Genomic DNA, 15992 nt, shown 5'->3' with positions numbered 1-15992 from the left:
TCATGGGTCCCACAGCCCAGTCCTCCATGCCACTCTGTGCACTGAATTTACTGGAGGTCAGATGCCATAACTGACGTACAATACATATCTTGGAAAGTCCTAATTATTCAACAAAAATTGAATATTGCTATAAGGGATGGTTAACTCGAGATCAGTGATTATACAATCTTTAAAAAACAATTCAAGGAAAAATCGAATGAGGCTAGGCGCAGTGTCTCACGCCTGTAATCCCAGGACTTTTGGGAGGCCGAGGTGGGAAGATCACTTGAGCTCGGGAGTTCGAGACAAGCCTGGGCAACATGGTGAAACCCCATCTCTACAAAAAATACAAAAATTAGCCAGGTATGGTGGCAGATGCCCGCAGTCCCAGGTACTCAGGAGGCTGAAGTGGGATGACTGCTTGAGCCTGAGAGGCTGAGGCTGCAGTAAGACGTGGCTATGCCACTGCACACCAGTCTGGGTGACAGAGCAAGACTCTGTCTCAAAACCAACCAACCAAACAAAACTCAACACAGGCCAAAAAGGTAATCAGTGGTCTGGGCTTCATTTCAAAGAACCTCAGATTAGCTCCACAGGTGATTCTGGAAGGTTCTCTCAGTAGAGACATTAATCACAGAAGTTAGGAGAGTGGGGCATGTGCTGACCAAGGAAGTGTGCATCAAGTAAGACCAGCGCTGGCCTGTGGGAAACACTGCCTAAAAAGCAGAGTCCCAGGGCCCCTAAGGCGGTCTCCATAGAGCGAGCACAGGTGGGTCTCGGCAGAGTCCCTGAGGCTTCCAGGAGCTCATCACAGTCCATCTTTCTGTTCACCTCGTTTGCACAGGAACCCCACTGCAGGCAAATGCATGCCCTCACAAGCTGTGCACTGTGCAGACACTGTCCCCACTGTCTGAAATGTTCTTCCTTCGTTATTTTGTTTGCACTGGGCTCCACCAAGTCCCACCTTTCTCTATAAAGTAGTCAGGTGCGCTCCAGTTCTCCTCGAAAAGAATGCCGATTGCACTGACTTGTTTCTACCTCAGTCCTTTGAGGGAGGTCACCCTTACGTTATTTTTAACATCTACATTGTCTTCAAAACCCAACCTTAAGCCAACGTAGGGTCGGATTCACATTTTCCTCTCTGGGTTCCTAACTCAAGAGTTCACATACCATAAGCATAATTTGCTTTGGGAGAAGAGAAAAGACAAAATTTACAGAAAGGATATTGCTGAAACCTTGTCAATCATGCTTTTGTAAAAAACTACCAAAACCTTGCAGCAAGTTAATCTAAATCTTCCTTGTGACTTTATAAAATCATCCTGGTAATATCTTACATTATGACTAGTAGAAAACCTGTGGTTTACCACTTGAGAGAGCATGCACAGAATCAATTTTCACAACACTCAGGCAGTTATAAGGATGGTTAAAAAAAAAACCACATATGCTTCTTTTTTCTTTTAAAACAAAAACCACATAAGTGTTTCTTAAAAAGAGAAATCACCAAAGTTTACAACTGTCATGGTAGTATGTACTAAAAACAAAAGATCCTCAAAAAGCCACACCCCCAAATTAAAAGTTAAGAATAAAATTCTAGCTCATTATTCACGGAATATTGTATAACTACAAACTTGACAATGAATATTTTGGCACTTAAAGAGCCTATTACTGAAATGTGCCCTAAAACACAAGAAATTTAGCCATCACAATATACTGAAGAAAAAACTTTAACGTGGGAGGAAAAACAGACTGTATTCCATTAGAACTACTGTCCCAAATATCTGGTTCTAGAAGACCCAGGATTCCAGAATGTCACTTTATACAAGAAATGTCCAGGGAAATTGTTTATTAATTCAAATTTTAGTCAATCAAAGAATCATTTAACTGACTTTCAGGAAACTGGCTTTTTTTTTTTTTTTTTGAGACAGAGTTTCGCCCTTGTTGCCCAGGCTGGAGTGCACTGGTGTGATCTCAGCTCACCGCAACCTCCGCCTCCCAGGTTCAAGTGATTCTCCTGCCTCAGCCTCCCAAGTAGCTGGAATTACAGGCACGCGCCACCATGCCCGGCTAATTTTGTGTTTTTAGTAGAGACTGGTCTCGAACTCCCGACCTCAGGTGATCTGCCCACCTCGGCCTCCCAAAATACTGGGATTACAGGCGTGAGCCATCACGCCTGGCCAGGAAACTGGCTTTTAAAGGAAACTCGTTGTGGTTCTTCTGTAGGGAGGCAGATAACAGGCCCCATTATCCTGGCATTTCTCTTCTCTGTGACAGGGACACCCTGCTTTAAATGAAGCAGGGTCAGCATCAGCTGGCTGCCTACTCCCTCGCCGCCAGAGGGAGGTGGGCTGGACTCAGTAAAAGGAAAACCACGGGGGCTGTCACTGGCACGCCACTCCACAGTACTCTTAGGAACAAAGCACTTTTTCCATCCTTCCCTGGGCCACTCAGAAACAACCAGAAAGAAAAGCAGCACATGTTCTCCAGGCAGCTGCGGGGTCTTGAGGAAGGATGATCAAGAAGAATGAGAGGAATGAACACGTAATACACAAAACAGGGGAGGGTGGCAAGATGGCACAGATGAGATGGAGGAAGATGAGGAAGACTGTGCTGTGCTGGAAGGGTCGCTAAGGTGCAGCTCCAGCCAGAGGGGACAGGAGATTCAAGGGCACTTCCTAGCTGTCCGAAACTGAAGGACACACCCAAAGACCACGGTTTTACCTCTAAAATGACAGGAAGATGGTTGAAAAACGGGAGGGAGGTTCATCCTTCTTACTGCCTGAAGCCTACAAATGGCAGGGAGCCCCAGAGCCCCAGGCGGACCTCCCAACAAGCAGGGATTGCTGCGTAACCAGCCGTGCCGAGGGCTACAGACAATCTAGACAACGGCAAAATGACTGGAGTGACCAGGATGCAGTTGCCCTAGGGCAGAGGCTCTCACTGCGAAGCAGAGTGAATGGTTAGTTATACAAAGAGGTCTGGGGACCATAGCTCCACGTAGAGGGAAACCTTCACAAATGTCTGTGTGTGATTTTATACTGACCCAGACTGACTGACAGAGCCTTCAAAATTTACTTTAGGATAAGGGCTTTCCAATTCCAGAAGAAGTATCCCCTCTATCCCCCTCCCCAAGACGTCAGCGCCATTATAGCGACATGGAATTTAAATTCTCACGTACGGAGTAACTGTCAGGAAGTACCATGTCTTCATGTTGGCTCAGTGAACAAAGCGACTCTGCTGTTCCATGCTGCTTCAAGTGTGTGTATGCAGGGGGCAGGGAGAGGGACAGGCAGTGAGTGAGTCAGGGTCCAACGTTATCACAGCCGTTCCTGACATGGAGAGTCCGCCTGCCCTCTGAGCTTGGCTGTACCTTGGGCTGCTGTCCGCCCTACCTCACCCTGCACTCCGTGGCTCATAACCCCTGCCCACTCCCTACCTACTCTCTGAATTTTCTTTAGAAACAACTTCTATTCTCATCTCCAAGCTTCTCTGCCCCCGTGCTCACTTACTTTGTTGGTTTCGCTTGTCACTGGCATTTTTCAAAGGGAGGCAAACAGGACAGTCATGTCGTGTGCAGTTCTTCCAATGAGAGATGATTTGTCGTGAAGATGCACAATGGGCAACTATGACCAGAAAAACAACGAGATGTTATTTTTCTATCCAAATTGTCACACTTTCAATTATACCTAAATTATAATGCCAGATTCCATAAGAAAATGGTAACAAGTGTAACCATAACACAGTATAGGCAGTCCTCAACTTACAAACAGGCTGTTTTCCAAAAAGTTTGTAAGTTGACTGTTGAGAAATCCAAACAAAACTTCCCCTAGAAGCAATGTTATGAAGGATGGGTGATTACGGGCAGCCCACAAAACAAAACAAAAACTAGTCAACCTGGAATAGCGAACAACTGCAATGAAAGGTAGAACAAATAATAGTTCTGTGATGTCACTATTTAAAATAAAAATGTTCAATTATGTTTCAAGATGAAACCACCCGAATACTACAGTGAAGAAATACAGATAGAGAAGCAAATGAGAAGTCTGTAGAGATTCTGAAAGGGACTCTGGGCACTTGGTGAAGAAGTACTTCAGAGGCTAACTGACCCTGGTTATTCCGTCTTCAACTTCTAAAGGTCTAACCTTACCCTTCTCTGCTTCTCTGTTATGACAGGGTTACTCTGGGGACTCACAAATGTCACAACGGGAGACGGGGAGACCAGGGGGAGATTCCCCTAAAGTTTATGAGCATAAGAAGAGAAGGAAAGAGAATAAAGATTAAAGGAAAGTACAGCTGTTAATAGGAAACACTTCCTTCGGTAGAAATGAGGTGTCTGCAGTAAAAGGGGAGACAGAGGGCACATGAAGTGCCTAGTTCACCACCTCCCCTGGGATGATACAGTGCATAGTTCCCCATGTCACTGCCAGTCACCCAGGACAACTTCGCTGTCATCCGCACTTGCCTCAAGACACAGGACAGAGGAGCAAGGCCGCAGGCCACCAAGACAGATGCTGGGGTGCAGGAAGGGCGTGTGCCTGCACATGCGTGTGCTATGTTCATTGCCCAAAAGAAAACCACAATCTAGACATTCACAACAAAGACAGTAATCAAGAAGTGACCAATGTCTTCCGTGACAGAGGAAGGAGGAAAAGAACAAATACGGGGCACAGCTTCAAGCAGCAGAAGTTCACAGAGTATCAGAAAACCAAATCGCCTTTCTCTTCAGCAGATAAGACTTCCTGGAGCACCAGACTGTCACCGCGTGGGGAACGTGAGCGCAACATGTCTTGCCACACCCAATGGAAGGTAGCACTCAGGCTGCCGGAGCCTTAAGAACCAGAGAGCTGCTGTAAGAACAATAAAGGCAAATTCTTCCTGACCTCTGCCACTAGGAGTTCCAAAAACAGCACTTACCTTGGCAGGCTTTCCCAGCCTGACAATGCGTCATGTGATTCAAAACGTTTTTCATGGTTCGACAATGTGGGAGCGAGCAGGCCCGAACCTCTCCGTTTGCTTGCTCTCGTCTCTGACACTTATGAGCATGAAGCAGTAGAACCAGCTGCTGCTGTATCAGTTTGCGTTTTTCAGGATCTGCAGTGGGGCCTGTTGCAATTGCTTGTGTGGGTACGATTCCCACTGATGTTTGCATCTGAGACTAAAAGAAAGCAAAATAATAAAAATACTTTAACCTCTCAGAGTTCCAAGTCATATTCATTAATTATTTCTCAAACAAAAGCAAAAGCTGATGGATAACACTGACCACAGAGAGAAGGTTGGTGTAGTTCTCTAACCCACTGATGACTTTAAGAAGATCCAGAAGCACAGAAATCAACCCAACTCAGCAGCAAGTCTGATTCAAGTTCACTTGTATACAATTATCATCCAAGCAAGACAATGGCTGGCTCTTCACTGTAGCAACCAAAACCCAACTCACTCTACGATATACACAACTACAGGAAAAGCTGTGTATTATACCAGCTGGACCATATGAAACTGCTGTTTCTGTAGGTCCCAAATGGCCAAATACGGGCAATTTCATAGGATACAACCTAATTAAAAAGATTGCCAAGGCCTGGCCGAGCGCGTTGGCTCACGCCTGTAATCCCATCACTTTGGGAGGCCAAGGAACGCAGATCACGAGGTCAGGAGATCGGGATCACCCTGGCTAACACGATGAGACCTCATCTCTACTAAAAATCAGAAAAAATTAGGACTACAGGCATGGTGCCATGCGCCTGTAGTCTCAGCTACTCGGGAGGCTGAGGCAGGAGAATGGTGTGAACCCAGGAGGCAGAGCTTGCAGTGAGCTGAGATGGCGCCACTGCACTCCAGCCTGGGCGACAGAGCAAGACTCCGTCTCAAAAAAAAAGAAAAAAAAAGATTGCCAAGGCCTGAACAATTGCAATGTACTACAAACATTTGATGTAGCAAAAAGAATCAGAGCCACCTTTTGGATTTCATTATCACATGACTAGAAGGACAATGCCTGCAGCTTGATTTCACAGCAAACATCACCTCTCCTAAAATACTAATGACACTTAGCCTTAATACAACCACCCAGTACAATGGGAAATGCATTCTTGTCCTACGCTTTATTTTTCATTAAAATCTCCACTCAGACAGCAGACAATTTTTAAAGATTTGGTGATCTGCTAAAAATACAGAAAGAGTTTGCTTTCAGCTGCCTGAAATAAGCCAGACCAAATCTTTTAACAGCAAGGAAAATGGAAAAGGGGACCCATAGAGCCTTATTCTTTACAAACTACAAGCATTCTTCAGATAAACTTACTAAAAAAGACTTAGGCAATAAGAGAAGTTGTTCCTAATGTGCAACAGTATCATCCACAGTTCCGGGATTTCCAATTTTCTCTAGTACTCTGATATTTCCAGCTTGCTTCCACAACCCTCATTACCTCCCCTAAAGTATGCCACTCAGATTTTTTAAAAATGTATGAATCAAAACTGTATATTCACAAAGAGGAGAGAAAACTATAAAAATAATTTTGCATGAATCAAAGCTCACTTTTAAAAAGTTATAGAGGTTTCTGTTTTGGTTTTACCTTTATGAGAACTAGAAAATAAGTACGTAGAAAAGCTGGGTGGCTGGGCTTGGGAGCAAAACTCTTGGAAGTCTGAGAAGGACCCAAAGCAAAATCAGCATCCTAGCTGAGAGGCAGAACACCATGAATGCAGGGCTCAACTCCTAAGAGAAAACGGCCTCTCATGTTTAATTTTTCCTGATTATAAAAGTATATATATACACCGCAGGAAATGTGGAAGGCTAGAGAACTACTACAGAAATAATTAACAACAATTAAAATCCCATTATCCAGGAGTCCACTATTAAAGTGTTGACAGGTTTTTTTCCCTTCTTTTTTCTATATAAATGCTTACGTATGAACCATCATCAATAAAGCCTCATATCTCCCCTGCAACACACATGCTTTGCTTAGTGTTTTTTCCATGTTCTGCCCCATACCACTAAACTGTCTCAGATAGTGGGCTGGAATGACTTGTAATGAACGGCACGTTACTCTTTTAACTTTATACTCACTTAACTAGTTCTGTTATGGGGCATAAACTGGAATCCCTGGCCCCCTCCTTTATTTTTTATAATTGTTAAATAAAGCTTCAGTAAGCAAACAGTCCTTGAGCTGCCCCTGCAAGCATGCAGTACTGGTATTAAGTCCACTGCTCAACTGGCTTATCCCTGTGGATTGGAAGGTCCATCGAGAAATCAACAGGAATGGAGATATGGAGGAATGGGAGAAACACAAAATGAGCCTCATTTAGGTCTCTTTTTTTTACGTTTATGAAAATTTCAAACATATAGAAAAATGGAAAGGAAAGGCTATCATCATTACACCTAAGAAAAAGAACAATCCTTCTTGGGTATCAGCTAATACTGAGTCATATCCCAATTTCTCTGGTTGTCCAAAACATGCCTTTTATACCTGGTTTGCAAAAATCAGGACTCCATGAAGTCCCACATCTTGTATTTGGTTGTTTTTAAGGTTCTTAATCTATTGTGTCTTCCCTTTTTTTACTCTTGACACTACCTTGTTGAAGAGACCACACAGTTGTCCTCTGTTTCTTAAAGTACAGAAATAACACATACCAAAAAAATTATATAAAAATTAGGCAAAAAATTTAGCCCTACAAGTAAATTATAAGCAGACTGTTCTTAATTCACCAAAAATTAACACAGTGATTTCATTTGGGACTTAAAAATATTCTTTTTTTAAAATTTCAGAGACAAGGTCTTCCTATGTTGCCCGGGCTGGCCTCCTGGGCTCAAGTGATCTTCCCACCTCAGCCTCCCATGTAGCTGGGATCACAGATGTGTGGTGCCACCCAACTGGCTTGTTTTTTTTTTTTTTTTTTTTTTTTTTTTTTTTTGAGACGGGAGTCTCACTCTATTGCCTAAGCTGGAGTGCAGTGGCACCATCTCAGCTTACTGCAACCTCTGCCTCCTGGGTTCAAGCGATTCTCCTGCCTCAGCCTCCCAAGTAGGTGGGATTACAGATGCCCACCACCACGCCTGGCTAATTTTTGTATTTTTAGTACAGATGGGGTTTCATCATGTTGGCCAAGCTGGTCTTGAACTCCTGACCTCAAGTGACCAGCACGCCTCAGCTTCCCAAAGTGCTGGGATTACAGGCATGAGCCACCACGCCCAGCCCGGCGTGTATTTTTAATAGTGTCTTTTGCACTACACCCGACCAAATGTCAAAACAGGATGGGTGGAAACTATATGGCAAATTTAAAATTTGGTCTGTTATTTGTCTACCTCTGGATGGAAGACAAATGCACAGTTTAACGAGCTCTACATATTGCTTACAACATGCATCTCAAAAGCCATTCTGGGGGTGAAGCTGAGTCAACGGTGGAATGGAAAATGTCTTACGTCCCCGTGTCTGTCCTTCCCCATGGAATTCTGCATATTTGCTAAGTTTTGCAAAGTACTTACAAATACAGGGGCACACTTAATTTCCTCCTCTCCCAGGCTGGTGTTCAATGAGCCATGAGAGTTGGATGTGAACTGCAGGTGGCCCCCAAATCTGTCAGAAGCGTCCTTCAGACTTTCCCAACCTCCCTGCCCAGTTCCCACTGGCAGGCAGGCACTGAGGATGGAGGGAGAGTACTTCGGAACCTCCCTTTAAAGCACAGAACAAAGCCATCGTGGTGGAAGCTGCCCCAAAAGTAATCCACATTTTGTGTGATTTTGCTTTTCTAAGAGCCAAGAAAATTTTGAAAAACAGTAAAAATAAAGGGGCAATCTATATTGCCAGATATTGAAACATACTATAAAGCTAATTTCTTTACGTAAGTCCAGAAACAGACATATGTGTACATCAAATTAGCATACAGAAGTCCCCCCTTATCCTCAGAGCTCGGGTTCCAACTCCCAGCGGATGCCTGAAACTTCAGATAGTACTGAATCCTGTGTATACTGTATTATTTCCTATACACACACCTATGATAAAGTTTAATTTATAAATTAGGTATAGTAAGAGATTAACATTAACTAATAATGAAATTGAACCATTATTAACAATACACTGTAATAAAAGCTACATGAATGTGGTCTCTCTCTCTCTAAACACCTTATTGTACTGCACTCACTTATTTTGGGATTGCTGGTAAGTGAAACCCCAGAAAATGAAACCCCAGATAAGAGAGGACAATTGTCTCCTAAAGGTGGTGCTTTATATTCAAGAGTGGTGAGGCATCTTTGATCCTTCTCTTCCCTTTTATTTAAAAAAAAAAAAAAATTCGTACGGACTAAAGTGAATAAAAATGGATTAAAATGGAGAAAAAAATTTAAAATACTTTTAGGACACATGAGGATGAGAAAGCCTTCTTAACATAAACACATAATGGAGTTTAAAAAGTGAAAAACTGTGGCCGGGTGCGGTGGCTTACGCTTGTAATCCCAGCACTTTGGGAGGCCGAGGCGGGCGAATCACGAGGTCAGGAGATCGAGACCACGGTGAAACCCCGTCTCTACTAAAAATACAAAAAATTAGCCGGGCGTGGTGGTGGGCGCCTGTAGTCCCAGCTACTCGGAGAGGCTGAGACAGGAGAATGGCGTGAACCCGGGAGGCGGAGCTTGCAGTGAGCCGAGATTGCGCCACTGCACTCCAGCCTGGGTGATAGAGCGAGACTCCGTCTCAAAAGAAAAAAAAAAAAAAAATAAAAGTGAAAAACTGCGAGCAAATTGGTTGGTCTTCTTTTATGCAAATGCTGTCAGGAAAGAAAGGATACTATCCCACTAAAAAGTTGGGCAAAGAAAATGCAGACACCTCACAAAATACAAAGAAACAACAAATACAAAAATGTTCTACACCTTGGTGCTGAGGCAACACAAGGGAGGGAGGGATCGTTTCTCAATGACAATGAGGAGGAGCACAGGCACTGGACAGCCCAGGCAGAAGGATGCAGGCAGCCTCCTCCCTACCTCCCACTCGAAAATGAACTCAAGGTGGAGCAAAGACTTCAACGTAAGAGTGAAAATCGGACCATTCATAGAAGAAAACCAAGAATAAATCTTCACGACCTTGGATTAGGCAGTTTCTTACTATGTCACCAAAAGCGCAAAGTGATAAAAGAAAAATAAACTGATTTCATAAAAAATTAAAAACTTTTATGCTTCAAAGGATACCATTACAAAATAATGAACTGTGAAAGTGGAAAGTGAAAGAGAAAATATTTGCAAATCATAGGTCTGATAAAGCACTTGCATCTAGAACATATTTTAAAAACTCTTACAACTCAGTAATAAAAAGACAAAAGCCCAATTAAAAAATGAGTGAAAGCTCTGAATAGATATTTATCCAAAGAAGATACAAGAATGGCCAATAAGCACATGAAAAGATGTTGAACCTTATTAGCCATTGGGGAAATGCAATTTAAGACCACAGTGAGATACCACTTCACACCTACCACATGGCTATAATAAAAAGTCAAATGCTAACCAACAGCAACAGGGTGGCCAGGACATGGAGAACTTGGAATCCTCATACATTGGTGTGGGAATGTAGAAGGCAGCAGCCACTCTGGAAAACAGTCTGGCAATTCCTCAAAAGGTCAAACATAAAATTACCATATGACCTCTGTAATTCCTATTTTAGGTATATAATCAAAAGAACTGAAAATGCATGTTCACACAAAAACTGTAAAAAATGTTCACAACAGCCTTTTACAAATAGCCAGAAAGTGGAAACAATTCAAATGCCCATCAAGTGATGAAGGGAAAAACAAAACACAGTATATATCCAAAACGGAGTATTATTCAACCGTAAAAAGGGAAGTAACCACACATACTACAACATGAACTCTGAAAACATGCTTCGTAGAAGAAGCCAGTCACAAAAGACCACATACTGTGTGATTCAACTTCTAGGAAATGCCCAGAATAGATACATCCATGGGGGTAGAAAGACTAGTGGTTGGCTGGAGATGGGGGTTCAGGGGAAATGGGGAATAACTAACTGCTAATGGTACTAGGTTTCTTTTTGGAGTGGTGAAAATGTTTCAGAATTGACTGTGGTGATGGTTACACAATACACTAAATACCACTCAACTGTACACTTTAAAGCAAGGACTATATGGTACATGAACTATATCTTAAAAAGCTGTTTTTAAAAAGTTCTTACTAATCACTACAGAAATAGAAATAAAACAATGAGGCATGTTTAATCTATCAATATGGCCAAGATTTAAAAAATGCTCATTGGTATTGATGAGGATATAAAGAAATGGCAATTCTCAAGTACTCTGGCAATTCAGTATAATTTTGGAAAGCATGTATCAAAAAGAAAAATATGCATTTCTTTTGACAGTAACTCCACTTCTCATTATTTATTATTAAGGAAGTAATTGGACAAGTATGTTAAAATATGTGTGCAAAGATAATGCATCACATTCTGATTAAATATTGAAAACTGGAAAAAATTCTAAATGTCTATTAAAGGTGGACTAATTAAACATCCTATGGCTACAGACTTACAATGAAATAAGAGGCAGCCATGAAAACTAAGGCAGACCTCAAATAACCCCTGTCAAAGCCATGTGGAGCAGGGGAATGGGCCAGCCAAGCCCTGTCTGAATTTGTGGGAAAAAACATCCAATGATTGTTATTTAAGGCAATAAATTAGTAACAACAATAAGGTAGACCTTTATGCTTTAACAAAAAGCTGTTTAAGTGACTACTATTTTAATACCAAAAAGCATTCCATTGGCGGGGGGGGGGGGGGAATTCCTGAGAAAACAAAATCGGAAGAATCAGTAAGAAAATGATGAGGAATTAAATATAAAAAATTAAATTGTAAAAGTATGGGAAGGTAATTAAGGTGAGGGCTTTGTTATGCAAAGGCAGTAAAGGCTTTAGTCACAGAACATAAAGCAGTGTTCCTCACTATTACCAGTAAAAATTCTTTTTATTTTTGGAGACAGGGTCTCACTGCTATCCAGGCTGAAGTGAAGTAGTGCAATCATGGCTCACACAGCCTCACCCTCCTGGGCTCAAGCGATCCTCTCACCTCAGCTTCCTGAGTAGCTGAGATCACAGAAGTGTGCATTATGACGCCCAGCTAACTTTGAAAATTTTTTGTAGAGACAGAGTCTTGCCATGTTGTTCGAGCTGGTCTTGAACTCTTGGGCAGAAGCAATTCTCTCGCCTTGGCCGCCCAAAGTGCTGGGATTATAGCTATGAGCCATCACACCCGGCCTTCCAGTAAAAATTCTTAAAATACAGATCCTCTCATTTTTCCCCTAAGAGACGAGCCTGCTTTGTTTTTTTAATTTAGACTTTTCCCAATTTTTCCAAAACCAACATATATGTACCTTTACAATGAGAATAAAGACATTTAAGAAGCCAGGAGTGGTGGTACACCTGTAGTCCCAGCTACTCAGGAGGCGAAGGTGGGAGAATTGCTGGAGCCCAGGAGATCCAGGCTATAGCGTCCCATGATTGTGCTTGTGAATTGCCACTGTACCTCAGCCTGGGCAACATAGCAAGACCCTGTTGCTAAAAAAAGACAAAAACAAAATCAAAAACATAGAAAAGAGAAAAAAGAACAAGAGCCCCATGGGCGATTCCAATGCAGGAGAAGACTGTACCATTAAACAGGTGTGAGAGGCTAGATTACATAAAGAATGGCATTCTTTCTATGACTAAAATCACTAGGAACAAGTGTAAGGGCCACTGATGAACTAGGAAAAATTAAATCTGAAAGACACAAGACAAAACAAATCATGATGAAGCTATTATTTTTTCTCCTCCCAGTCCATCTTTATTCCTCACTCTGTGCCAGGCTCTGTGTTCAGGGTCCAAGGTACAGCAGCTCATTGAAGACACGCACATCCCCGAGGGAAGAGTACTCTGGGGACTAGCCACACACGACAGGTGAAGTAACTGAGGCCCCAAGGAAAGGGCCTTGCCTGGGTGGTGAGCCAGCCACCTAGCAGCAAAGCCCCGATCCTGCAGCTCTCTGTGCCCCTCCTCCACAGAGGGCTGACCACCTTGCTTTATAAAGTGTTCTAAGAATCTGGCAGGAAAACTGGTGAACAACAGGACCAAAGCAACTCATATAAATGCCTATGTCTCTAAACAAAAGCACTTTAAATCTTACTCGTGAGAGAAATGCTCATCAAAGTAAGATGCCATCATTTTCTCCCATTAAAGGACAGGGTGGGCTGGGTGCAGTAGCTCACGCGTGTAATCCCAGCACTTTGGGAGGCCGAGGTGGGCAGATCACTTGAGGTCAGCAGTTTGAGACCAGCCTAACTAACATGGTGAAACCCCATTTCTACTAAAAATACAAAAAATTAGCTGGGTGTGGGGGCGCGCACCTGTAATCCCAGCTACTCGGGAGGCTGAGGCAAAAGAATCGCTTGAACCTGGGAAGCGGAGGTATCAGTGAGCAGAGATTGCGCCACTGCACTCCAGCTTGCACAACAAGAGCAACATTCTGTCTAAAAAAACCAAAAGGATGGGGTGACAGTCCCTAGCCTTGGGAAGATGGTGTGATGCTGGTAATCGGGTACATGGCTTTTGTTGGAAGGCACTACAATGCTATCTGTCAAAAGCCTTAAAATATATGCAATATGTGTTTCTGGAGCGAGGATCATTTCACATGCAATTTGTAATGTGGAAGGAGGAGGTGAGTATGGTGTGAGAGCCATACTGGTTTAAACCTTAGTCTCCCCTGCCTGTTACTATTTTGAGCCACTGAGTAATGGCAGGTAAACACGAAGCTCACTGAGCCCACTCACCCCACCCGTCATCTTCACTCGGTTTAGCCACAGGCTCTTTGCATGTGTTGCTTATTACATAATTGGCAGCCTCAACCACTGTGTATACTCCACTGTCAAACTACCTTTAAAAGCAAACTCTTTATATTTACTCTGGTATTCCTTAATTATTATTTTTTTGTGTGTGTGATGGAGTCTCGCTCTGTCACCCAGGCTGGAGTGCAATGGCAAGATCTCGGCTCACTGCAACCTCTGCCTCCCAGATTCAAGCAATTCTCCTGTCTCACCTTCCCAAGTAGCTGGGCTTACAGACGTGTGCCACCATACCCAACTAATTTTTGTATTTTTAGTAGAGATGGAGCTTTACCATGTTAGCCAGACTGGTCTCGAACTCCTGACTTCAAGTGATCCGCCCACCTTGGCCTCCCAAAGTGCTGGGATTATAGGAGTGAGCCACCGCGCCCAGCCTATTCCTTAATTTTTAAAAGAATCTAACATGCATTTTTATTAGGACTGTTATTGCTACATAGGTTTTGGGTAATTTAGCCCCAATGCCATTTTTCCTATAGTGCCTGTATTCTATGCTAAGGACATAACAGAGATGTGCATATAAAATGTGGATAATAACACTTATTCTCACATTCCTCACAAAAAAATAAGTCATTTTTTACTGTGTGTCCAAGAGTAGGTTATCATGTCTTCAAAGGACCCTGTGTTCCAAATAGTAACACAGTGACCAAGAAAGAACAAGGAAGGACAGCTACTGCCCCGGATCCACACCAGGCTGGGATTCCTGCTGCTCGTCCTCAACCTTCCACATCCCATCAGGGTCCAAACCCATGCTCCTCGGATGCTCCCCCACCCGCCTGGAAACCTGACTCCTCCACAACCTCCACCTAGAATCAGAAAACGACACCAAAGCGAACATCAGGCAGAACAAGGGCTGGCTCTGCAATAACTGCTTGCTCAGGTTCCCTCATAAGGACCTACAACAGCTGGGTATGCAAAGCTGTGGCGCCATAGAACAAAGAAAATGCTCATTAAATGTGCACAGCTGCCAACCTGGGAAGTGATAATCCCCTCTGAGGTGATAAACTGGTAAGAAACACAACATAGCTATTTTCATAAATGAAATGTTTCTTGTGTTTTGTTCTTTTTGCTTTGTGTTGATTTTTTTTAAAAAATAAGATTATCCTAAAATTTAAGATCTAAATTCAGGCTGGGCACAGTGGCTCACGCCTGTAATCCCAGCACTTTGGAAGGCTGAGGTAGGTGGATCACGAGGTCAGGAGTTCGAGACCAGCCTGGCCAACATGGTGAAACCCTGTCTCCACTAAAAATACAAAAATTAGCCTGGTGCGGTGGCGGGCGCCTGTAATCCCAACCACTCGGAAGGCTGAGGCAGGAGAATAGCTTGAACCTGGGAGGCGGAGGTGGCAGTGAGCCAAGATCGCACCACTGCACTCTAGCCTGGGCAACAGATCCAGACTCTGTCTCAATAACAACAACAACAACAACAACAAAACAAAACATCTAAATTCAATAGGGAAATAATCCAGCATGATTTATAAGTAATCTTAAAGCTGTAATTTAAAGTAGAAAGCAAATGGCTAAGGGGAGCAGGAGAGCCTGAGCCCAAGGCCAAGGCTCGGCGTAAGAAATGGGGCCAAGGGTGGCGGACTTGCCACTCCCTCCCCACTCTCTTCCTAGACCCACAGCCACAGCCTTCAGAACCCTACCTAGAAGGGGCAGGAGTTACTTGTTACAGCACAAAGAAAACCTATAAGGTGGCCGGGAGAGGTGGCTCACACCTGTGATGCTAGCACTTTGGGAGGCCCAGGTGGGTGGATCTCCTGAGCTCAGGAGTTTGAGACCAGCCTCAGCAACATGGCGAAACCTGTCTCTACCAAAAAAATACAAAATATTTGCTGTGCATGGTGGCACGTGCCTGTGGTCCAAGCTACTCGAGAGGCTGAAGTGGGAGGATCACTTGAGTCTGGGAGGAAGAGGATGCAGTGAGCTGAGACTACACCACTGCACTCCAATTGGGGTGACAGTGAGACCCCAGGTCAAAAAAAAAAATCACCCGACCAACCAACCAAAGAAACAACAAAAAAAGACAACCTGCAAGGTAGAAGGCACCAGATCTATTCCTACAGTCAAAGTGACAGGGGGACCAGACCAGGAGCCGAATGACCAAGTTCAAGAGAATTACCAATTTACTAAAAACTTTTTACTAAAACTTTTTTACTAAAAAG

At 43.3% G+C, this 15992-nt stretch overlaps 1 protein-coding gene across 2 annotated transcripts in view; it reads right to left on the bottom strand.

Annotated features, from left to right (window-relative positions):
• CREBBP (CREB binding protein) overlaps window positions 1-15992 on the bottom strand; it is a 156463-nt gene that overhangs the window by 64212 nt on the left and 76259 nt on the right. Inside the window, exons 4-5 of one of the 2 annotated variants that reach the window (XM_003269219.4) lie at window positions 4891-5131; window positions 3486-3599 (exon numbers count right to left, since the gene is read on the bottom strand). In XM_003269219.4, the coding sequence (XP_003269267.1) occupies window positions 3486-3599; window positions 4891-5131 (355 nt within the window). The remainder of the gene's footprint in view (window positions 1-3485; window positions 3600-4890; window positions 5132-15992) is intronic. The other variant, XM_012497415.2, reaches the window with a different exon arrangement.

The sequence above is a fragment of the Nomascus leucogenys genome, chromosome 18, assembly GCF_006542625.1.
Source record: "Nomascus leucogenys isolate Asia chromosome 18, Asia_NLE_v1, whole genome shotgun sequence".
Lineage (NCBI taxonomy): Eukaryota > Metazoa > Chordata > Mammalia > Primates > Hylobatidae > Nomascus > Nomascus leucogenys.
Note: the sequence above shows the minus strand (reverse complement) of the source record. Positions and strands in the feature narration are given on the sequence as shown.